Source organism: Corvus brachyrhynchos, unplaced genomic scaffold, assembly GCF_000691975.1.
Source record: "Corvus brachyrhynchos isolate BGI_N302 unplaced genomic scaffold, ASM69197v1 scaffold116, whole genome shotgun sequence".
NCBI classification, from domain to species: domain Eukaryota; kingdom Metazoa; phylum Chordata; class Aves; order Passeriformes; family Corvidae; genus Corvus; species Corvus brachyrhynchos.
The window spans coordinates 1,718,424-1,743,641 of NW_008240221.1; the positions used below are offsets into that span (position 1 = coordinate 1,718,424).

Genomic DNA, 25,218 nt, shown 5'->3' on the forward strand with positions numbered 1-25,218 from the left:
CTGAAAGCAATGCCTTAAAGGTTCATAAATAAAATTACAAATGCATATGTTCATATTATGTATTTATTCATGTAAAGAAGTGTTCCCTGCAGCATTCTGCACATCGTTCACTGATTCTTGCTTTTTTATTTGGTATCCTTGGTTTTTTATTTCCTACAGATGGCTGTGTGGGGATAGCATGAGGCTCTCATGTGAATGCTTTATAGGAGTGGGAATGAACTGTGACGTTTTAGACACAGGTTTTAAAAGAACTGATACCTACATTGGAATCCTGTACACTTTCTTTTTTTTTTTTTTTTTTTTTTTTTTTTTTTTTTTTTTTTTTTTTTTTTTTTTTTTTTGGTGGTGGTTAAGAACACTGAAAATTTGGTCTGACATATAATGTCAGATCATTGACATATGACATATGATAATTAACATATGACATATGGTCATTGTCATAACAATGATGGCACCCAAAATCACAAACTATTTTTGTAAAATATAGCTGAAAGCAGAAGAGATCTTGTAATCTAGTAGGGACTTTGATCAAAACATAGGACAAGAAATTCTGTTTAGTATTTCTAGTTGCCTCTGACCACCAATTTACATAAAGATAAAAATCTACTTGAATGTTATTTTCTACTGTCTAAAAATCCATGGAGACCTATTGTGAAAGATTTGGCACTTCCATCTCCCTCTAGTTAAAAGTTTCGAAAACAAACTTGTCTCTTTCTGGCACTACTTTCATCTCACTCTTGCTGAAGCCTTGTTTTTATATTTTCAGCACAGGTGACAGTAAGTTAATTCTAACATGAACTCATTGACTTCAGCAGACCAACAACAGGAAGAAATTTGTCCCAATTTTTAAAAACATTCTTCTTGATGAAAAGTGGGACTACTACACCTACATCTGACAAAGGCATCTATGTTGATGAACTAATAGTACCTTACACCTCACAAACATTGGCTGAGGAAATGGCTCTGTTGATGCCATAATTAAGTGTACTTTGGGGAGTAACCAAGGACTTCCTATCAGTTTGGGTTTTAGGTAATGCTAGCTTCCCATCAGCTTAGACTCACTCTTTTGTCCTCTACAGCAAACCTCACTGTTTTTCAGCATCATCAGGAGCTGAAATGTATTATGTCTCTGCTTTATGCTACTCCATGCTCCATAGATTTCACAGAGACTTGGTAACCACAGCAGTTATGGTCCTCATTTTTGCAATTCTACAGTATTAATATTGAGGGATTTTTTTCAGTTTTTCAAGTCCATTGCTTTAACCTTTAAATCAACACATAGAATTTAACTTGAGAGCATTACAATGTTATGATAATGATCACCCAATGTTTAAGCAGCTTTGTAATTGATTCTGATTTTTATAGTCTAGCTAAATGGCAAATGTTTGATTACCCAAGGTAATGTGCAAGGGAGCTGAGAGGACAAATGAGAAAATGCTTAGATAAAGTAAAAGCATAGCTACACAAAACATCTGTAGGTTAGGAAGATTAGTAAGGCTGTAATGGAGAAAGATGAGGTCAGTGACACAGGTTTCATCTCCAATATGAAAGGCATCTTCCCTAGGGAATAATCCACATCCCTTGGGCCAAGGGGTGAAAAGCAGCTTGTGTCAACAGTGCTGGAGGCTTGTCCCTTCTGCCTCTCCCTGCTTCCCCCAAAAACCTATCCCTGGTCTGTGCTGGGCACTGGTGGTAACTCTGGGACTTAATTTTATTTTTTTTGGTCTTTTATCTATTCAAAATATTTGAAATAGCATGAGGTCTGTGTCACAGCCTGCTGTTTTGTGCGCACAATTTTGTGGGCATGTGTTGCATCTCCTAGAATTCGGCTTTGGCCCTGCAGGGTGCTTGAGGATACATGAGCTGCTGGAGAGTTCTGCCAGGGAGGTGTTGAGATGTGGATGATGAGGACTTGAAAAGAAAGGGGAGTGAAAACTGTTGAAAGTTATTTCTGTGTCTGTAGTGCTGACTCAAACTGGCTTGGGAAAGTCACTCACCAAATGTGGCTGTGGCTCTGCAGATTTGTGTGTCTGTACCAGAAGCTTACTCAGTTCAGAATATAGATAATTCAGCTCAGATACCTGAGAATGAAGTACAGTTTAAAAAAATAACAGAAAAAAAAATTGTAGTAAGCGTGAAAACTACTCAGTGAAATAAAAATAGCTCAAAGGTGAGCCCTACAGGATTATACAGAGGATTACAGTTACTCTGTAGCTGTTGGCTGCCTGAGCATCAATGCCAGTGAGTATCATTTGTCTTCAGCGTTTTTCATCCATTTGGTTTCAGCTTGGCAGATCATCTGTGTTGTTTCTTCCAGGTCCAAAATAACAGCATGGAATTAGCCACTGGCACTTGTGGAACAGCCACTGGCAGATAGAGGGACTTCACGCACAAGGCATTAGCTGCCTCAAGTGATCTCCAAGCTTTCCATCCAGAGCTGGGGGAAGTGTGGGAACTCAGTGAGTGCCAACTGGCCTGGCTGATCCTGCAGTGGTTTTGAGCGAGCCCGTGGGGCGTTTTGGGATTCTCCAGTGATCTCTGAAGCACTCGTCATAGGAAGCTTGGCTTGAGAAACCTCTTCTCTCTTGGCAACTGAGGCAGATTTCCTAAAGCTGAGGGGTCTCAAAAGTTGTTTTGAAGTTATTGTGCTGGTTGCATTGATATGTTTTCATTTTTAATGGAAATAGAAATGTTACACTTAATTTTTATTTTTTAAGTAAGTGCTGCCTTTTCCTTTTCCTCATTTTTTCCAATACTTTCAGCTTTCACTGATTTAATGACCACTGTTAATGGCCACAAATTTCACTTTTTACGCCTGCACAGACAGTGAGAAGATATTCATACTTTTACAAGTGCTGGACATCTCTAGGTTTCTCTTTGGCATTGGTTTCACCAGTGCTGAAGATACTCCAAATACCAGGGCCAAAGTAGTGTTCAAAAAAACAGGCTGGCACCTTTATCTGTGGACCAATTTCAGTGGGATTTAGTTTTCTTAAATGACGTTATGCATCTACGTCTGAAAGGGCTTGAAAGTAGGTCAGAAAGACAAGAAGTTTTCTAGGGTTTTAAAGTGAAAGGTACTGCTGTAGCACATACCTGGAGATCAAATTCTTTTTTAAAGCATAGAAAGCAATTTTAGATGCAGAAAAGGTTTCTTTTAAAAGCAGGGAAAGATGGAGAAAGTGATATCCAAAGTGCTTGTGGTTTGATTTCTACTACTAATGTATCCCTTTACTGCAGACACAGATTATATAGAGTATTTAATCTGCAACCTCTTCAGAGGTTCCTTCTGTTAGTGGCTCTTCTCAGACCAAGGTAATTTCCCTGAGTATTCTTATGGATCTGGTATTGTTACCTGAATGACATTAAAGAAGCTCCTTTTTCAAGTCCATTTTCTCTGTGAGTTGAGCTAACGTGCAGTAGGGTGGGGTTGTATCCCCTCTGTCTCTGAGATGTAAGCCCAACAGCAGGGAATGTGCTGAAGCTTTGTTGGAGATTTTGTTTTCCTCAGAAAATCCTTCATATGTGGCTGCTGAGCAGAGCCAAGAAGCAGCCTTGACAGTTCTCTGCTGCTCAATGTCTGTCTCATCTCTGAGCTGTGTAGGAGTTTGCAAAGGCCGATTAATATTTAACATACCTGGAGTCTTTGATCTTTCAGTTGGAGTCTGGATACATCTGAATCCTCATAAAATGCAGACAGAGGAGATGATGCTGCCTTTTATTCATTAATGCAGAGACTGGAGCACCCTCCTAATTTCCATTTCTTCTTCCATCTCAAGCCATTTCATTCTGCTCTCCAATTTGCCCGTCAAGAATCCTTATCACCAGTCTGCCAGGTGCTCATGCTGAAAACTGCCTAATTTCCAGGCTTTCAGCTGTGTATCTGAACCACTTGGCTTGAAAGCCTCTTTGTCTGATCTTCTGAATCCTGAAGTGTTCCCACTGCAAAAAAAAGGTGTGATATCCTGCAGACTGGTGACCAGGTGTTCTCCTGGGCTGTAGGGTAGGTCCTGCAAGCTAAGGCAGGTAGGACCCACATCCTCTTTTGCTCAGCCTGCAAACCCTGTCTCTCAAGGATGGCTGCTGCTGAGGATGTCTGAAAGAGATTTCCAGGCATGTCCTTGCTGGGATCCTGTTATTAAGGTTCTTAGAAATGCCTCTGCCCAAATTAGGGTGCAAACGGACCATATGCCAGTGACAATAGTAAGTGTTTTATTTGATGAGAGGGAGAGAGGAAAAAAGGAAAGAAGTAGAAAATAGTTGTGGGGGACAGAAAGGGTGACAGGGACAGAATAAGGAAAATATCACCACTCCGTGGATTCCAGCAATGCTCTGTTGATCCTCTCCAGCTGGTCTTCTTGGTGGTGCAGGTCCCCCCCAAAAAGCACAGAATCTGATGGGTTTATATAGCCTCGAGCCAGGTAGCAATGTCTGGCCATGTCCCCCTGGGGTGGGGGTCAGTCTCTCACAGCAGACTCTGGGTCTGTTCCATCACGTGCAGTCCTGTGGGCCTGAGCCTCTCACGTGGAAATCCTGTGGATGTGGCCTGTGGGGTTGGGGGTTCCACAGCTGGGCCGGTTTGTGTAATCAGAGGATGGGTGTTCAGTGCCTCTCACCAGAGGTTGCACCATGCACCCAAAACCTCCTCCTCCCCCCTCAGTTGGGGGGAGTCTGTGTAAACCTGGCTTCTGTGAGCTGTGCTCTCCCCCACCCCAAACTCAGCCGGGGATGATTGAACAATGGGTTTCCCTTTATCTAATCAGCAGTTCAAAGTCCCAGTCTTCGGGGAGGCTTCTTTGGTTGTAGCTTCTTTATAATGAGCAAAAACTTTATATCAATGTTTGAGGCATGAACTATTTTCAGTCTCTGACAGTCCTCCTGGCTGGCTGAGGCAATCCCAACTGCTTTCCTCCATAAGGGAGCGCCGGTCCCTCATTTGGCATTGCAAATCAAGTTCCTGCCAGGGACCCCTTCATTTTGCAGTCAACTAGCATTGACTATTTGAATGCCAAGACTGGCCTTAGAAACCTTGGAAGATTGGGGAAAACACCCTTTTACTCAACCTTTCTTATTGGCTAGTTTTTGTTGCTGCCTCTTGCTTGCTGAGTGTTGTGAATCAGAGACAGGAAAAAGAGGCAGGACTGTCCACTGGACAGGAGCCTTGTACCCTGGGGTTAGGAATCTCCTTCTGGGGAGACGTAGCCAGATTCAAGCTTAATGTTTTTGAAGTCATTTTAGTATGCACGAGAGGATATTTTGGAGAAAAGTGCTCTCACAGAGATCGATACTTCAAAACTATCTCAAGACTATGGTCAAATAATTTGCACAACCTTAGAAAAGAGCTGTAAAGTGGCCGGTGACTTGACCTGGTTTCTAGTACTTGTGGCTGGCCCTGTGCATACGCAAGGGAGTCCGTAGCCCAGAAAAGCAGAGTTCAGCAACACAGCAAATGTTTTCCTGCTGGTTTTGTCTGTCAGAGCCCTGGGGAGCTGGCCTGGTTGTTGCTTCTCCATGGCAAATTTCCATTACTTCTCCTTTTCCTCTCTGGCTATTGCAGTTCTTGATGTCCACCTTTATCACAGAATCATAGAAAGGCTTGAGTTGGAAGGGACCTTAAAGATCTTCTAATTCCAACCCCCCTGCCTTGGACAGGGTGTCTTCTACTAGACCAGATTGCTAAGGGTCCTGTGTAATCTGCTTTGAACACTTCCAGGGGTGGGTCATCCATAACTTCTCTGGGCAACCTGTTCTGTCTAATCTAAATATCTCCTCTTTCAGTTTAAAGCCATTCTCCCTTATCCTATCACTGTCTGTCTGTGTAAAAGTCGCTCTCCCTCTGTTTTTTAAGTATTGGAAGGCCCCAATGATGTTTCCCCTAAGACTTCTTTTCTCCATACTGAACAGCCACAACTCTCAGCCTGTCTTTGTAGGAGAGGCGGTCCAGCCCTCTGATCATCTTTGTGACCCTCCTCTGGACACATTCTAATAGGTCCATGCATGGCTTTAGATGTACCTTCTCTAGCTCTTGTTCCTCATCCTTGGGTGACAAAAGTCAATTTTGCCCTGTACCCTCGAGAAGCCTCGAGTGATAATTGCTGCAATTGTGACAAAACTTATCATGGCCTAAATATTTGAGCAGCAGTTCCACATTCTCCTAGGTATTCTTTCTGGTTGGCAAAGCTTGTCTGTGAAGTAGTTTATGCCTGACTCATTATAGGAATTCATGGCAGATTGTGGAAATCCTCAAATCCCTGTTCCTCCCTTGCCCCATGGGAGGATAACCCAGCATTACCTAGGATTACCTTTTCCCTAGGGTTTCCTGCCCCACTGTAGCCCATTAGACTATGACTGTATTGAGATCTCTTGACCCAAGAACTCTTCCCAGATCTAAGCATACACACAACCTTTTAAGGCGTGGTCCTCCAGCTGCAGGTCTCTCTCCTTTGGAAAGAAACCTGGGGAAAAGATTTGAGTCAAAAGGGCCTCATAGCATATACAAGTCTTTGCACCATATGTGGATGATCAGTAAGAACTCAGAGGTGGATTGTGGGGTCCCCCTGTCCTGCAGTGTGGATGTAGCAACAGATGGTGTGGCAAGGCGGTTGTGAGGCAGAGCACCCTGGCCTGTAACTCATGCAATGCCCTCCACACATGAGGAAGGAGACAAAATCTGCTCCCATCCGATTCTCTTGCTGTGGTTCCTAGGGGATAATGGAAGCACAAACTGGACAGTAATTCAGATGGACAGTTTATTCCCCCAACTCCAAAATCATCTCCTTGGCCTTTCTGCTAAGACATCTGTTATGCCAGTTAACACCTTCAGGCCATCCCAAAAATAACAGTTCCACTCTCCTAGATCCCCAATATATTGAGGCATACCGACCCACATACTGGTCCTACACCTGTGGCTAATCCTACTTGGCTTATTTTTGAAGGGATTCAGGGAGTGGAAATTAATATAGCCCTATCTTCTTGCTCTAGATGTAAAATACAAGTCTTTATGATGGCTATAAAAGATGATAAAAAACCTGTTATGACTTTCAGCTTATTTGTGTAGTACAGAGCTCTGGTTAAAGATGGACTGGAAAAACATATCAGAAATACATACATAACACTTTTGTCAAAGTATTTTTACAGGCCCCCTAAATACTGCATTTTGACAGTCCTTTCACACAAACTCCATTTCTGTTCAGTTGTTTTCTGAGACATCTCTTCACAGCCTCATTTCAGGCAAACCATTTCACTTGTTGGCTTAGACTAGGATATATTTCAAAGGTGATTCTCTTCAGGAGTTATTGAAGACTGTGATGCAACTTTATTGAATGATACAGTGAAATATTACCTGCCTTCCACCCTCGACTTACATGAGGGCAATTGTATCAGACAATTTGCCTGGGCACAATTCCAAGTGCTCAGGTAGATGGGAAGTGAAGTTTCAAGCCTTTGAGTTGGTCTCATCTGTTGCTGAATTGTCTCTTTAGAGCAGTATCCACTCTTTCTAAGTAGAAAATTAGTACTAACAACTTCCAGTGCAAGGCCAGGTGGCCAAGAAGGCCAATGGCATCCTGGCCTGTATCAGCAATGGTGTGGCCAGCAGGACCAGGGCAGTGATTGTCCCCCTGTACTCGGCACTGGTAAGGTTACACCTCAAATACTGTGCCCAGTTCTGGGCCCCTCTCTGCAAGAAGGACATGGTGGTGCTGAAGCATGTCCAGAGAAGGGCAACAGAGTTGGTGAAGAGTCTGGACTACAAGTCCTGTGAGGAGTGGCTGAGTGAACTGGGGTTTAGCCTGGAGAAAAGGAGGCACAGGGGAGACCTTATCACTCTTTACAATTACTTGAAAGGAGGTTGTAGCCAGGGTGGAGATGGTCTTTTTTTCCCAGGTTACAAGAAATAGGACAAGAAGAAATGGCCTCAAGTTGTGCCAGAGGGAGTTTAGATTGAATATTAGGAAAAATTACTTCATGGAAAGGGTTGTCAAGCACTGGAACGGACTGTCCAGGGAAGTGGTTGAGTCACCATCGCTGGACATATTTCAAAGATATGTAGATGTGGCACTTGGGGACATGGCTTAGTGGTGGACTTGGTAGTGCTGGGTTAATGGTTGGTTGATGATCTTAGAGGTTTTTTCCAGCCCAAGCAATTCTATGATTCTAAGCCTGCATGTTGTGTTTTCTCCTTTCACCTTTCCAGATTGCTGCCTCCAATGAGAAATCATGAACACAGAATTGCCTATTATTGGCTTTGCTAATCTCCTTCTTGTTTAATTAAATTTCTCCTGAGCTTTATCTCATCCAGTTTAACAGCAAAAAAACCTGCTAAATATGCTGCTGCCTGTTTCATGTGTGTCTGAGGAACACACAACCTGCTTGGAGGAGCTGCACATGTGCTTCTCATGCTGTGTGGGTTATGGCACACAAATATATATTGTGTTTGTAGTGGGATGCTGCATGTGTTCAGAAACTGATGAAAGCCTTTGGAATTCTTATAACTGTTTATTCATTCTTTTGTTTAGGAGTCAGTGACCTGTAAGGGCTCATTATGAAGAGAGATCTGGTTTTCTTGGTGACTCTAATTAGCCTTGCCTTCCTGTCACTGCTAAGATCTGGATATCCTCAACACATTGCAGAGGAGTCCTGCTCTGTTCAGATTCTTGTTCCAGGCCTCAAAGGTAATGTGAAAGCCTACTCCATTATTCAAATATTAATCTTTTTGTTCTATCAGGCTCATTTGCATCACTGACAGTTTCTAACAGAGACAAAGAAGGTGCCTCTCAATTGTCCTCTTATTTGCCCCTGTTTGTAGCCTCCTTAAAAATGGAGTTTTAAGGTCAATAAGATGAAATTAAATGGTTCAGAGTATGCATGCCAGTTTCCCAGATTTACTCCTGATCAGTAGTGCTTGTTATTCTTATACATTGCCTGGTTGCTCTCTCTGTGTTTATACTGAGCAGTGGTACACATACCCAAAGACTGTAAAATCAGACCCTACTTTATACCTGGAGAGGTTTTAATTCCCATTTTGCAATATAATAGGAATTATTTTGTGTTTTCTTGTCTTTTGCTTGTCTTGTTTTGATTTTTTAAAAGCTCAAATACCTCTTAGAAGAAAGAAAACATTGGTTAGGTTTTTGGCATTTCTATAGTTTTTGTGGAAAAAGGCAACATTTTTACAGAATATGCCCCCAAACTATTGCCCAAAGAAGACAGCGTAATAAATTATTGATCTTTTCATAGGAAAAAAATATACCTTGCATAAGAAATCAACCACTGGGAAGAATTAGCATTTTAAAGCAACAGCATCCATTACGGTTGTTGAAATCCCAGCCCTGTTTAGTCAATAATAATTCCCCTTGTGGAGGCTATGACATTCCTGTTGAAATATAACACTTTTGAACATGGGGAAATACTTGTTAACAAAAGGACCAAAAAAACCCCCATGAAAACCACCAGTTTATCATCAACAATAAAAAAAACCCCATTGTTTAAGAAACAAACAACAAACCATTCCATTTTTCTTATAATTATACCTTGTAGTGTCACAAAACCCACCTAACCAGAATCGGTGCCATTAACCTTATCTTTACAAACCTGGGCTTTCCCCAGTTGCCTGAGGGCCATATTATGGACTGCAGGCACTGTCTGTTCTGGTTAACTGATTGGGAAGGGTAAAGCTCAGTTCTGTTCTGCAGTTGTTTGCACAGCTAAATGGTGAGCCCAGTGTGGCCACAGGTTTGGCTGTGGTGCAAACTGCCCTCTCCAGACATTGCCCAATTTGTGTGTGGCTGCCCTGTGCTTGAGGCAAGAGAACTGGGCTACAGGGATACGGGTTGTGCATGGCCAACTGGCTTTAAGAATATGGTTTTTTTTAATATTTATTATTGTTTCATCTATTATTTTTATAGATGCAGCTTTGGATGCCTGAAGTCAACCAAAAGCTGGTTTTTTCTATTTACCTCAATAAGTGGCTTTTGATCTTAATGATGTTTAGACCTTCTGCAGATGTTCTAGTTAGAAAGAACAACATTTTATCTAGGCCTTCTGAGGCTTGACTAAGGCTTGAGTAAAGTTGTTTAATTCGTTTGATATATTTACTGTGTAAAAGGCATAAGATAGTGCTGTTAATGTGGCTTACAGAGGAGAACACAATCAAGTTAAATATATGTTGTCCAAATTTGCATGAAAGATTAGTCAAAGGGTCGGACTCCACAGCCCTAAGCTTTGAAAATACTTTTCATATCAAAGAAGTTGACAGGACAAGTTTTGTCACTTCTTTGCTTTGGTTTCCTTATTTTTGTAATCAGTCAAAATTAGCATCTCTGATTACTATTTTAATGCAAGGATCATTACTATTATTATTATATGCAGCAGAGGTTTTTTAAAATGTGTAAACTGTGCAAGACCCTTTGGCAGAAGACAATTCTGAGCCTGGAAACCAGAGAAAGGCCTGAAAACCACCGTGTGTTAATGATTTCACTCTGTTTCATAAAATGTAAGCCTTGAAAAATTTAGAGAGATTGATGTACAAATTCAGTGAAGCACAAAATGACCTGATACAGATGTAGTTAATGTGAAATCCCAAAAAAGCTTTCAATGCTCCAACTACGCTGTCAGGGGGACTGGCTCAGAGAAGTGGCGATGAGATACTGCCATCCCCCACTGGCACAACTCCAACCCTTTTTGCTGGCCAAGGCTTCCTTTAAACTGAGCACACTGGCCAAACTTCAGCTCCCATAAAGAGGGATTTGCTCACTGCAGCTGTTAGATCTGCACCATCTCCTCTTCTGCTGAGCTGCCAGCAACATCGCCAGTGGTGGAGGAATAGAGTCCCACACTGCTGCTGGGCATAGCTCTGTCAGAATTTGGGAAAAACAGGCACAGGGAAGAAATGGAAGAAACTAGGGAGACAATGGGATATGTGAATGGCAGAGGATAGACACTTAAAAGGGGGTGCAAAAAGTGAAGCCCAAATGGGGCGGTGAAGGACAAAGTCATTTTCATCAGGGAAAAGTACCCAAAAGTGGGGGAGGGTAATGGAGGAATTTTAGAAGAACAGAAAGAGATAAAAGGGAAAAAACAAAAAAAGAAGAGCTCAAAGAATGAGACTGAGTGGAGAGATGGGAAACTAAATAAACATAAAATGACACAAAATCAATTAAGACCCCACAGAATAAAAGAGGAAATCAGAAGGGGCATAAAATAAGAATGGAGGTGGAAATGGATGAAGAAGAAAGCCAGTAAAGACACCAAGAATAGAAAAAGCACAAATGAGATTAAAGCCAGCAGTTTAGGTCTTAGGGAGTGGTTTTGGTGGTTTGTGGGGGATTTTTATGTCTGTATGTTTGGGGGTTGTTTTTGTTTGGTTTGTTTTTTTGTGGATTTTTTTTTTACTTGTTTTTTTGTTTGTTTGTTTTGGTTTTTTTTGGTAGTTGTTTTGGTGGGGGTTTTTTGGGGGGCGGGGTTGGTGGATTGGTTATTTTTTTAACTCAAGTGTATAAAGGAGTAAGATGAAAAGTGTAAGGACAAAACCATGGGTCTGAGAATGCAGAAAGCAGACTGAACTACATTTTAGAAAGCCAGCAATATTAGTAATAAGGAAAGTGTGCTGTGTGTGAAAAAGTAATGGATGATGAAGCCTCACTACACAGTTCACTCATATTCTTCCTAAAGTCCAGTTTCTTTTGATAGGCACATGAAATTGAAGTTACTACTATTGTGGAGAAAAAAGTAATGTAGAACAATCCTTCAAAGCTTAAATTCTCAGTTTGCCATCTTGTTTTGTCACCCTTCTAGAATCTAAAGCAGGAATTGTCTTAATACTCTCAATGATGTTCAATACATAAAAAAGTTGATGCTACATTAAAAAACTCAATTTTTTTTTACACTCACACTTGATGCATCTACTCACACAGGGAATACGAGTAATGGAAGGAAGTTATCACCAGCCAGGAATACTTAATAGCTCACGTAGTTAATATTTGGTGTGCTATTTTCATTGCATATTGTAGGTGGTACAGTTTATGGTAGGAAGTCACAAACATAAGCATAGACAAATCCTGTCCCAAAGAACTCCCAAAAGGAGGCAAATCAACAGCAATTGTAAGATATGTCACATGAATTAAGGAACATCTCTTCCAGAGATGATGTAGGAAGAACTTGTAGTAGTGTCAGGGCCTGATACCCATGATCCTACTGCAGCTCAGGCTAATGGCAGGGCTAAATTTCTTTTGGGAAAGAAACTACGAACCACATCTGGCCCTGTCTCTGCTGCATAGGCAATGCTGCATGGTGCTGACAAAGAATGTACTAATTCCTGCAGTGGGGCCGGAGCAAATATCCAGGAAGGGGTGGAGAGGAGTCTGAGCAAGAGGTACAACTGCTAAGGGACTGTGGCTGGTGGAAGAGGCCACAACAGATCAGTCGAATAGGGACCATGATGCACAGATCCCAACCGCCTGCTCTGAAAGAACTTGGTTGTAGACCAAGGGGCTGGAGATCAGAAAGGAGGCACAGGGGTGTCTAATTCATTAATCAAGAAGTTAAACAGTATTGTTAATCGGTGAAAAATTAAATTGATTGAAATTTCTTGACAGAGAACTGTTTTGTTGCCCATGACACCTGCACAGGCTTTACTTCCTCAATTTGCATGATGCTCAGGGTACAAATAGCAAAAACAGGGATTTACACAAGGCAAAGCTGAGCTGGGGCACTGATCAGTCCCTTTTGGCCAAGGTCTTGCTCCTTAAAACAGCTGATAAGAAAAAAAACGTAGACTAGTCTGTAGCTGGGCCTGTAATGGAGTAATCTCCTCCTAGAGAAAGTTTTTAAAACACCCACACTAAGGAATGCGGTGTCATCGTATTATAGGAATAAATGCAGGCAAGTGTAATGGCCTGAAGCAAGAGTGATCTATTGTATTGATCCCTAATGCACAGCTCTCGCTCTGAAGAACGGGTAAAGCAATAGGCTGTAATAGCCTGCTCTCAGCCTCCAGAGAGCAAGGAAAAGTCATTGTCAGGATTTATCTTTGGGAAGCAAAGAACTCATAACCAGCCCTGAGGGGTGAAAGGCAATCATACAAAGCCTATTGGTTACCTGATAATAAAAATGTGACGTTCCCAAATGTGCCAAATGATAGCCTGTTTCATACTAACAATATTATTCACTGGGGATTATGTGAAGTTTGTCCTCATTAAGGTCAGAGAATGGCCTATTTTTGCATGTCTGAAGGCAGGGAAGATGGTCTGGAGCAGCCTGAAGAATGAAAATATAACAGATGAAGGGCTGAGTTCAGCTCACAGCCACCTAGGCCTACAATAACGAGAGAGATGGAAAGAGAGCTGGAGGCTGCATATTTGAAATGTTTTTACATGTCATCTCTGTGACCCCTCTCTTAACCACAGCTGCCAGCTATGCCAGAGAGCTGGGCTTGTGGGGTGCATGATAACCATTGACTTTCCTAATGTGGTGCTCCTGTCAGCTTCCTGGAGAGCAGGTAATGCTCACTCTCCTCCACAGAAATACAGTGTTGGGATAACACGTGTGCTGTGCTAACTCTGGATTTTACATACCAGCATTTTATTTTCTGTGGAAGGCATAGAACTTTCTTCTCCTTCATCATATAAATCCTGTGTTGTCAAGGCGGCTGTATAAATCATTCTTGAAGCTTCTGTTTGTGAAAGAGATTTTAATTTTGTCAATGGCAAACTACAGTAGTAATACAGTAGTAGGCGGCAAAACAAGCTAAGGATCCCCAAATTTTCAATGAAAGGCACCAGGGAAGCAAATGTTTACAGAAAATGGTGTTTAAATATGCTGAATATAATCATTCACAATAAACTATGTGCATGTAAGCACACTGCATAGTGGTTCATACTTCAGAGATTAAAAGGCACAGTATATAACTGAGGATATGGAGTAGAGAGTTAGCTCTTTCGTGCTTAAAAATGGTCCTCTAATGATGGATGTAGCAATACCTTCTTATAGGTCTCAAAAATGGCACTTTTTTCTTTTAATTTGAGGTCATAGTTAAGCCATTTTCACTTGAGACTTAAGCATGTCCTCAGCAGAGGCTCAGAAAGAGTTTGGTGAACACAGAAGTTTATGTGCAAAGTTGAGATCTACCTCTGAAGCTTCTTCTTAAGTGAATTGTACTGTTGGCTTTTTGGAGGTCAATGATGTAAGTAACCTCCACAAAACTAGACCTGTTGTATAAGACTTCAGTAATGTATTGTCTACATAGATTGAAGAAAAATCTGTTTTCCGTCCAAAAGTAAAGCTGTTAAATCAGATCACATCTGCTTCTATTTTTTTCCTTAGAGAGAATGGCATTCTTGTCACTGCTGCTAACAGAAAATAGTCCTGTTTTAATATGATTCTTCTTTTTGTTTACTTTTTGTATCAACAGGGGAGGCTGGAGAAAAGGGGGAGAAAGGTGCTCCAGGTCGTCCAGGAAGAGTTGGGCCTCCAGGAGAAAAAGGTAACTTTGTTAAAGAAGATGTTTTGAAAGTGATTCCTAAGAAAATCCTGCTTTTTCTTGTGAGATGATGATGATGATGGGAGTCCTCTCTCCCTTTGCTGGGTGACTAAATCACCCATGGCCATTTCTGTTTACTATTGTTGTGGTTTAACCCCAGCTAGCAGCTCAGCCCCATGTAGCCACTCACTCACTTCTGGTTTGGATGGGGGAGAGAATCAGAAGGGTAAAAGTGAGAAAACCAGTGGGTTGAGATAAAAACAGTTTAATAGGTAAAGCAAAGGCCATATGCACACAAGCAAAGCATAACAAGGAATTAATTCAGTGCTTCCCACGGACAGGCAGGTGTTCAGCCATCCCCAGGAGAGCAGGGCCCCATCATATGTAACAGTGACTTGGGAAGACAAATGCCATCACTCCAAACATCCCTCTGTTCCTTCTTCTTCCCCCAGCTTTACATACTGAGCACAATGCCATATGGTAGGGAATTTCCCTTGGGTCAGTTGGGGTCAGCTGTCCTGGCTGTGTCCCCTCCCAGCTTCTTGTGCACTCCCAGCATTCTTGTTGGTGGGGTGGGGTGATGAGCAGAAAATGCCTTAATCCTGTGCAAGCACTGTTCAGCAATAATGAATATATTTCTGTGTTATCAACATTGCTTTGGTCACAAATCCCAAATATAGCACCCCCCGAGCTACAATGATAAAAACTAACTTTATTAACTTTACCCTAGCCAAAACCAGTACAACTTAATGCACTCAATTGTAGACTAAGTATTACTTTCTGGTCAAAAAGATATATTTTGGAAATAAAAAAAATCTTGCTTTTTTAGAAAGGTCTCTGTGAAGAAAAGCATCATAATGTCTTCTTCATAATTTGCCTTCTGCAAATGAAAACCTCATATTAGATCAAAGGAAAAAAAATCACAAGCCTCGATTTTCCTGTTTCTTTTTTTCTGTGAATTTGAACACTCACAACATCTTAATTAAAACCATTGAGGGAAGGCAGTAAGCCATAATAGGCAGAGATGAACATGAGTGTTCCCACATTTTTTGGATATGTGAAAATGGTGATAAATTTGTTTGCATTGTAGTTCAAAAATATTTTGAGCTCTTGGAAGGAATGGTGCTCAGCAGTGTTCAATTATACAGCTGAGAGAAATGTAGCATTTCTGTCTTGCAGGAAATTCTGTCTTTCCACATTTGTTTTCCTTCTGAAGCAAGGAGGAAATTTGACCTTCATAAGTTTTCCAGGAGGTGTGTGTTCTGAAAAGTTCAAATTAGGAGTAGTCAAACCCTTTAATCTCAATATTGAAATTAAAGGTTGACATTCCTGTCATGAGAAGGTTGGAGTTAGTTTTTACTGAACTGAGTTTACAGTCTTTCTTTCAAAGGAATTATAGAGATAATTTATACTTCCTTCTGATGATGCATGATCTGTTATGTTGTTCTTTTAGGCACTTATGGAAGTCTGATACTGATTATCCTGGGACCAAAATCCATAGCTAGAGCTCTTCCTCTTACAATGCATTGAAAAAATTATAACTTCCATGAGGTGTGTGTGGTCAGTCAGTGTATTTCCCTTATGTAGATATACTTTCAAGGACGACTCTTAGAAAAAAAAAATTGGAAACTAAAATTTCAGCTCTTGCAAGGCTATGCAGCATGAAGTGAATTATGACAGAATAATTTAGGTTAAAAGGTTGTAAAGAGCTCATCTAGTCCAATCTCTGCTTTAAACAGGGCAGATTTCAATATCAGAGCAGGTTGCTCAGGGCCTCGTGCAGTAGACTTGTGAAAATGTCCAAGGATGGAGATTCCACATACTTTTTTAATCAGTCTGTTTTGCTGTTGTCATCGTGAAAGACCTGTTATAGCTTGTAATCATTGCATCTTGCCCTTTCTCTGTGTGTCTCTGACAAGAAAATGCTGCATCTTTTCTGGAAACTGCTTGTAAGTAGTGGAAGACTGTAATTAACTCCTCCCTTACCTTTCTGTATTCCAAGCTAAATAAAACCATCTTCCTCAGCTGGACTTCCATTTGCCTTTCATGTATGAGGGCCCAAAAATCTCTGGGTCCTTTTATGCAAAGGAGTTTTTTTACCCATTGGCCAGACTTCATCAATGCATCACAGGTGAGGAACTTAGGATCTGGCTGAACCCATGATATTCCTGTCAACACATTTCTGCAGCTTGTTGAGCTCCTCCTGACTGGCAGGGCTGTCCTCCAGTGCACCAACCATTCCTGCCAGCATGGAGCATTTTCTACTTCTTGCTCCCTTTCGGTGGTGAAGGACTGGTTCTCGAGGAATGTCACTCATTAGCAGCTGCTGATTAGACTTTGGCAGCCTTGCAGCAGCACCAGCCAGGGCTCTCAGCATCCTTGAATGCCCTGTGGGCAGGACCAAGGGCTTGTGTAGATCCAGGTGAAGTAGTCCCTCATTCAATCGTCTGCTGCCATGAGCAGCTTGTCCTCCCCAGATCTTTGCTACCAGACATGCAGAACTGGGAGACCAGAGAGCAGACCTTGCCAGCAGAGACAAAGGCAAAGAGAGCACTCAGTGCCTCAGCCTTCTCTGTGTCCTTTGGCATGAGGTTGTCTTGACAACTTCTTGAGAACCTCTCTCATCACGCTGTCTTGCATGTTTCTCTATCTTGGCATTTTGTCATGTCACTTCAAAATGCTTTGGACCATGTGAGATGTGGAAGTACTCTTTTTCATTCAGGCCAATCCATGATGTAGCATTTAATTTATTTATTTTTTTCTGTAAAATTGCATTTGTTTAAAATATAGTTATCATAAGGTATGCTTGATTAATGCTAATAACAGTGGTAATTTTCTAGTTTTCCATACCTCCAAAAATCCAAAATTCTGATGAAACTGAAAGAAGAAACACTGAAGTGGAACACACTGCAAGAAAACATACATGAAACAGAAAAGAGATTAAAGAAAATTGAATATTAATACATACTATATAGGTATTTTGCCAGGTAGTACTTTCAACTAAATACAGGCAAAATTTCTAACTACTTCTGTAGCAACATGTTTTTTCTGCTTTTTTTTTTGCATCCAGAAATTTCTACAAAAAACCTTGTTTAAAATAAATTCTAACTAACTACTCTTTTCATTAATGCTGTACATTTTGTAGATATTTGTCTTCATCAACTCCTTTCCACAAATGCTTCATCAAAGAAAAAAACATAGTTACCTTAAAACAAATTTGGATTATATGGCACCATATTTCATCATGGTACTATATTCAGTATACTTTGAATGTCACAGTGTTGACTCAATAAGCAAACAGACTTCACAGATGTAATTTCTAGTCTGTAGAAAGGACACAGAAGAATATGCAACTTTGACCTGGAAAAACCTTTCAGTCTCCTGACCTTTCAGTCTCTGGTTAACCTCCACAGACTGTATGTAGTGTGCAGACCTGTAGGTAAGTTCATGCATAAATACTTTTCTAGACTCTCAAGCTGCATGAGACTGAGTATATTCTCTTCCAGCAGATCAAGGATTTTCCCATTTCTTATCCAGAAGATGGAATGTTGAGGCAAAAATAAAATATAACAATATGCTTGGCAAAAATCATTGTTCCTTCACTTTGCATTTGCCCCTAAAAACACCCATGGATAGTCACAGCAGCCCTGCTTCTATGCAGTAGTCTGTTAAATTTCAGTCAGTGTGTTAGCATGTATTTGACCACTTGTATTTCTCTTGAAGCCCGATGATTTTTGTCCTGGTCTAATACTTGGCTCCTTCTGTTGATGCAAGCTGCTAAATTTAATTTTATTTTTCTCCTCTTTGAGTAAGTGATGGTATACATGAGGGAGAAACTGTAATCCTTCTGCAACATTTGTAGAGTTTTCTACTTTTGGTCTTACTTTACAGAATCACACTAATCTTTTTTCTTTTACTTCTTTTTCTTTCCTCTTTCTTTGTTTCATTTCTCTAGCAAGTCCATCTAAGAAAATGTGTTTAGTTTATTTGAATTCCATAGGTACATAATAACCATAAGGTAACTTGCAAAAGAAACTATCTTCTTATGGCGTATTTGACCCGAAATGAACAGCTCAAGATAAGAAAGTGCAGCGAATGTTTTTATCATATCCTTTCCTCATGATATTTTCAGATTTGGGTAATTCAGAAGCAGATAAACATGAAAACTTTCTGGTGCTTGCCTGAAATAAATCTCATTCTGGCTGTCCTGATGCTTCAGGGTGACATCAGACATACTGATGTCTTTGGGTGTTGATTAAGGTTAAATTCCACTTACTTTCCTCATTGCTTTTAATTAATTGTATAGGTCAATTATGATGCATAGCATGTCAGCAGAATATGAAGCTGTGTTGGCCTTATGTAAAGTTTGGGGCATGGGTCGAGTACAATGGCTGTTTCAGATGAAAGCAGTGTGTACTGCAGCACAAGTTTTGGAGTGTGAAGTTCACAGAATTAACTTTCTTCATTTGCTCTGATGGCTGTGCTGTGCTCTCCCATGTTGGGAGTAAACTCAGTTATTTAACTAAGTCATGGTGCAGTCTGTGAGGCTGTAACTTCCATGTATTCAAATTCCGCATGAATAGCTCAGTAACAATACAGTCCTGTGAATATTCCCAGAGTACTTTACAGCAATCTAAATAAGGAGGGGAAGGTGAATTTACACTTGGAATGTGACATCAAAGGAACATTAAAAATATGTTCTTCAAGATATTTCAATTTTCTTAGAGCCATAACCATTTAAAATAGATATTATTTTAGTATTTTAATTTCAGCCTTTATACATTGTACTTAATTTATGTACAACTATAATGGTATGTGAAGCAGAGTCACATACTGTTCTTGAGCTTGGAACTCAACTGTCTCTACCTTTGCAGTGTGAGCACAGTGATTTTGGCTTTTGCCAGCTAACACTTTTCCAGGCAATTCCTGGGCATATTTTGGGAGCTAACACAAATGAGCAGCTTGCGAGATTATTCTGGCTTGAAGAGTACAACAATTTAGTATCATGCAGTGTACCATTCTTGGCCACCTGGTTCCCAGTTCCAGGGAACAGTCCCAGGCATTTAGTTTACTAATACAGGCACAACCTCTTAAGTAGAAGAGAAGACTCATTAATTTAATTGGGTTGGAGCCAGAGCGCTCAGTCATTTGTATAATCAAATTCTAAAAAGATGTAATAATATCTTAATTTATATTTTATTATTACTGATTGCTCATTAATATGTAATCAATCAATCCTTTGCATTTCTGAGTCTATTTCTACATGAATTTATTGCTCGCTAAGGAGTGCTGCAGGCAGTATTCCATGTAAAAGTCCTGACATTGACAGTTGTTAATTCACAAAGTGGGTATCTGGTTCAAAACTGTCTTTCAGTTTCACCTGAACTCAATAGGATTTTGAGAAAATCCTGCTAAACTGAGTGGGCAAAAAGATGGCAGATGGGCTTCAGTGTAAATAAATATATTACCTAGGGACATTAGGGATGCATGATTTAATCCATACTTAAATGATGCCAAAACCCAAAACTGTCACTTAAAACTCAAGAACTGCTCTGAAGTCATTAGCAGGAGTCCCAAGGCCAACAGAACACTGCCCGTCATCACAAAAGGATGACAAAGGACAAAGAACAAAACAGGAAGCTTCTTTTTGCAGCTGATTTTGTTCTGTACAAAAGCCTGACATGCTCTGTCTCAAGTAATGAATGTGCTTCTGGTCTCTGTCTCTCAAGAAGGACTTGAGAGGTTAGAGACGGGCACCAAAAATGTGAGAAAGAGGAGCTGCCTCATAAGGAGAAACTGGACAGGCTGAGACTCTCTGAGAGTAGTCTGAGGAGGTTATAATCAAGGTTACAGAATCACCAGATCCCATCACACCTGAACTAGGAGGGACTCTCTGAAGCTGCTGGGGACAGATCCTGCAATTCTATCTGCAAAGGACTGCAGATAGTGGCTGGGGTTGTGGGATCTTCCAGTACTGCCCCTTCTGCTGCCACCACAGGAAACAAAGTCTTGGCCTGGAGGGACCACTGGTCTGAAGAAGCTTGGTATTATGTTGTTAACATAATTCTAGCAAGACAGTGTTTCATGAGGGCAGTTATTTCTCTTTGTTTGCCTCTGAATAGAAGCCTCCATTCAGGAACGTACCGTACTATTTTGATTTTTGTTTTGAATGTACTTTTAAATCCTTTAAACTTTTCTGCTGCCTTCCTAGACTGTTTTTTTTCCTCACTATTTTTAGTTTCCTTTGCAAATATTCTAAGTATTCTGATTTCTAGTCAGTATAGATTGATAATAGTTTACTCTTTTTTTTCCTCCTGTTTTTTATGTAAAGCTTTTAAAGTTTCACTTTGTCATTATGATACCTGTCTAACATGAGTGGGATGGATCACTACTGAGAGGTGCTTATTTTTCCATTGCCTACCATGGGAGTTCAGATAAATATCTTAGACTAAAAACCCTAACTTTAAGATGGCTAATGCTGGGTGAAATTGATTTCCCTCAACTATATAAAATGCCACCTGTGATTATGCACTGTTCATTCATATAAGAATATCTGTTTAACATTGTTGGTGACACGGACAGTGGGATCGAGGACACCCTCAGTGAGTTTGCCAATGCTACCAAGCTGTGTGGCATGGTCAACATGCTGGAGGGAAGGAATGCCACCTAGAGGGACCTGGACCGGCTGGAGGTGGGCCCATGAAGTTCAAGAAGACCAAGTGCAAGGTCCTGCAGCTGGGTTGGGGCAATCTCAAGCACAAATACAGACTGGGCAGAGAATGGATTGAGAGCAGCCTGGAGGTGAAGGACTTGGGGGTGTTGGTTGAAGAGAAGCTTAACATGAGCCAGCCATATGCCCTTGCAGCCCAGAAATCCAACCACACCTTGGGCTGCACCAACAGCCGTGTGGATAGCAGACTGAGGGAAGTGATTCTCCCACTTTACTCTGCTCTCATGAGAACCCCAGCTAGTGTGCTGCATCCAGCTCCGGGACCCCCAACATAAAATGGACATGGACCTGCTGGGGCAAGTCCAGAGGAGGGCCACAAAGATGATCGGAGGGATGGGGCACCTCTGCCTTGAAGACAGGCTGAGAGAGTTGGGCTTCTTCAACATGCAGAAGAGAAGGCTCCAGGGAGACCTTAGAGCACCTTCCAGTAAAGGGACCTACAAGACAGCTGGAAAGGGACATTTTACAAGGGCATGTAATAATAGGACAGGGAAGAATGGCTTTAAACTGAAAGAGGTCAGGTTTAGATTAGATATAAGAAGTTAGATATTAGAAATTCTTTACTATGAGGATGGTGAAACACTGGAACAAGTTTCCCAGAGAAGCTTTGCATGCTCCATCCTTCAAAGAGTGTTCAAGGGCATGTTGGATGGGGCCCTGAATAACCTTGTGTAGTGGAAGGTGTCCCTGCCCATGGAAGGGGGTTGGTACTAGAGGGTCTATGTAACTTACTGTAGCCACTGTTCCCTCACCAATCGCCGACCTTCATTGGAGTGGATAATTCCGATTTTTCAGAGTAAAGCAGTTCTGTAGCCTGTTGACATATTTGGAATTTTCTGATTTCCAGTTGCCAATAGTTTTTTAAAAATGAAGTGTCCTGAATGTAAATTACTACTACAGCATCATTATATCCTTTAAAAAGATCATTCTCATTCAAGTCAGGCTAGCTAGTTGCATTGGGAATGCTGACTGCTGCAAGACTATCGAGGTACATAGGGGGAAAGACTTTTTAATCTTCATCTGTCTCTTATGTTCTTTTTCTAAGTATCTGCAGATTGCTGTCAAAGATGGCACTAGATTCAAGAGGCCTTTGGTGTGGTTTGGTACACTTCTACTTTCCTTGTTAGGTAGGTGTCTGTGATGTCCTCTATGTCAAATCATGAATTTGATTTGATTTGTCTTAAAATCCTTAAGTTTGGAAAGAAAACTACTGCTCTCTTCTTTTTAACATGATTCAATTAAATTTGTCTTGTGACATGGTGAATTTGAGTTTCTGCTAGATTTGTCCTGTTGATGCCTTTTTCTTTTTCTAGGTAGTTTTATATCTTCTCGTCTGTTACAACTAATCCTGAAGAGATTGTCCATACTGTATGACCTCCATTTATAGTACTGCACAGAGTCAAACCCCTCATTTTTTCACTTGTTTTGCAGCCCACCATTCATCTCTGGAATTTTATTTCTTCTCTTGCTTGTGGGCCTGAAAAAGCCACCAAGAAGATCACTTAGAATTTCCTTCTCTTCAGTTCCTTCCCAAATCCTTTAAATCTTCTTTAATTGGTTCCAATGTATACCACCTTCATCTGAGAGATGACAAATGACTTTCTTCAGTTCTCTATTCAAACTTTGTGTTTGATTTCCTACTTTTGGTCTATGGAGACTTAATTTCTTTTATTGTCCCCATTTCTTTCCAGCTATCACTTCCTGATTTCATTAAGACTCCTCAGACTGCATTTTTGACAACCATAGGGCCCCTAAAAAGGGCTTTACAAAAGGTATTAAAACTTCTGAAACCCTGAAGGCAGATGGGTCTCTCTTGGAACTTTGTGATTTATTTTGCAGAAGAAGCAAAATAAGCAAGCTCCTGGAGTGGAAGCAGGGGTTAGTCACTGTAAGAGAAACCCAAATGTGAACAGTTCTTTTAATGAGCAAAGGAGGTTTAATGTATGTCTTCATTGCTTGAGATAACACACTTTACTTCTGAGCAGAGCACATAGGTTTTACTGGCTGTGACTGAGAAGCAGTTCATTTTCTGGAAGTTTTTGTGAGAAAGAAAATGAAAAAAAATTTGTATTTTATTTTATTTATGCATTAGATCTATGAGTTTATTTAATTTCAGCCTGAAATCTGAAAGGTGTCTCAGCCTGAAAAGAGAAAGCATTCAAACACCTGATAATCTGTAATGGTAATCCCAATTCATTAATATACAAAGCAAGAGACATAATTTTCAGAGCAACCTGATTGACTGATTACAAGCTGGTACTTCCAGTAGGAGTAGGTAAGAGAAAAATATTTTTGGTTTCTAGTGAAAGCCAGTGTCCAGTAGTGTCTGAATTTGATACTTATTAGAAACAAAGGAAAATCATTGGTTGTAGGACTTGCCAATAATTAATTAGACCAACAAACCACACACATTTGGCTTCTCTCAGTTTAGAGGAAATTGTTTCTTTCTGGCTCACGCCATCAAGTGACAAGAGTTGCTTGAGACTTCATGAAGTAATAGAGATGACATCTCTTAGCCTAGCAGTGGTCAGTTTATATCCTGAAACTTGTTGTTGATTTCACTTTTAAGTTAAAGGTAATGACAAAATGGGTCATGAAATTATCCAGCTTTCAAAAATACGTACGTCTGTCCAGATGCAGTAGCAACAGGGGGCAACAGATCTTCAGTTTTCATAGATCCAAAACTGAGGCTGAGCTATGACAATTTGCACAAGACTAATTGCTGGATCCTTATGGTAGATTTTCCTCCTAGCTTGTCTCATTGTTTCCTTGCACCTGTGTAGTCGAACAGTGCATGGCAGATGTTGCTTTGAGCAAAGAAGCAATCTTTTCAACAATCATTGAGAACAACGTCGTCAATATTTCCTAAAGCAGTCTTGGTCTTGGATTTCTGCAGGACGGGAGCCTCAGAAGGCATTCGTCCCTGTAGTCCCTCCATACCCACTCTCCTTTAATAGTGTGGTAGAGTGGGAAACCTATCTCATATGACAGTATTTATATTGTATAAGTAAGTCATTAGGCCAAAGCCGGCCCTCAGTTACAGTGGATTCACTGTCTGAGATGAAATGTCAATTGTGTTTGGATCCTTTAAGTCTTCTCAACTTCATGATTGTTTTAATCTGCTGATCCTTGTTTGAATGCAACATCCCCTCTTCTGCATTTTCAATATAATTCTGTCATGATCACTTGAAAGAAGTTTGCAAAAGCTTTCCCAGTGGTTTTCAGCCAAGGGCTGTTGGCAATTACACCTTCATGCCTTGTTAATGTCAATTGTTTAGCAAAGATAAAATCCCTGTCTAGGTTGCTCTACATAAGTTCTTCACACGGATTGAGCTGGACTTCAGGAGTTCAATGAATATTTGGGATATAGCGTGGTTTTGTTCATTGTAAAAACTGATGCTGCAAACAGTAGAATCTGAATGAATCAGACTACATTGCTACCTTGTGCCTTTCATCTTTCTGTTATGTGTAGGAGAAATGGGGGACAAAGGACAGAAAGGCAGCATAGGACGGCATGGAAAAATTGGTCCTATTGGTTCAAAAGGTATGTTTAATTCAATTGTTTCTCCATTTGTGTTTCAGGTGAAAAATGTGTGATCATTTATGTTTGAATAAAAATTTAGGGGCTTGAAAAATGGCTAACAACTCTCAGAGTTTACCTTAGTAGGAATTTTCTCATGCTGTAGTCAGCCAGGTCACTGGGATCTCTCAACCAGTTACCTTTTGCTGTGACAGCAGTATATGTAGTCTTAAAGCACCATGAGTATCATGGTTTGTGGGTAAATAAAGAACTTTGCATTGTCACACAAGTGTGGACAGTTAAGAAAGCAGATGGGAAGACGTGCTGTACTTTGGCAGACTTTCAAGAGCCAGAAGATGTGTTTTCTTATGTTGATTACTCCATAGGCTTCCTACGTGACTTTGGTTAAGTCGTTTGGACCAGTTTGCCTAAGCATCTAGATTAGGATTCGAAATTTAGGCATATCCAGCTCTTTTCCCTCTAGAGCATCTG

General features: G+C 40.7%; 1 protein-coding gene across 6 annotated transcripts in view; it reads left to right on the forward strand.

Moving 5' to 3' along the window:
* Nucleotides 1–25,218, forward strand: part of COLEC11 (collectin subfamily member 11) — a 48,037-nt gene that overhangs the window by 18,886 nt on the left and 3,933 nt on the right. For 5 of the 6 annotated variants that reach the window (XM_017744977.1, XM_017744976.1, XM_017744975.1 and 2 more), the window contains 3 exons: nt 8,517–8,672; nt 14,408–14,479; nt 24,679–24,750. In XM_017744977.1, coding sequence (XP_017600466.1) covers nt 8,543–8,672; nt 14,408–14,479; nt 24,679–24,750 — 274 coding nt within the window. In that variant the 5' untranslated portion in view covers nt 8,517–8,542. Of the gene's footprint in view, nt 1–324; nt 2,460–8,516; nt 8,673–14,407; nt 14,480–24,678; nt 24,751–25,218 lie in introns of those variants that run through there. The other variant, XM_017744978.1, reaches the window with a different exon arrangement.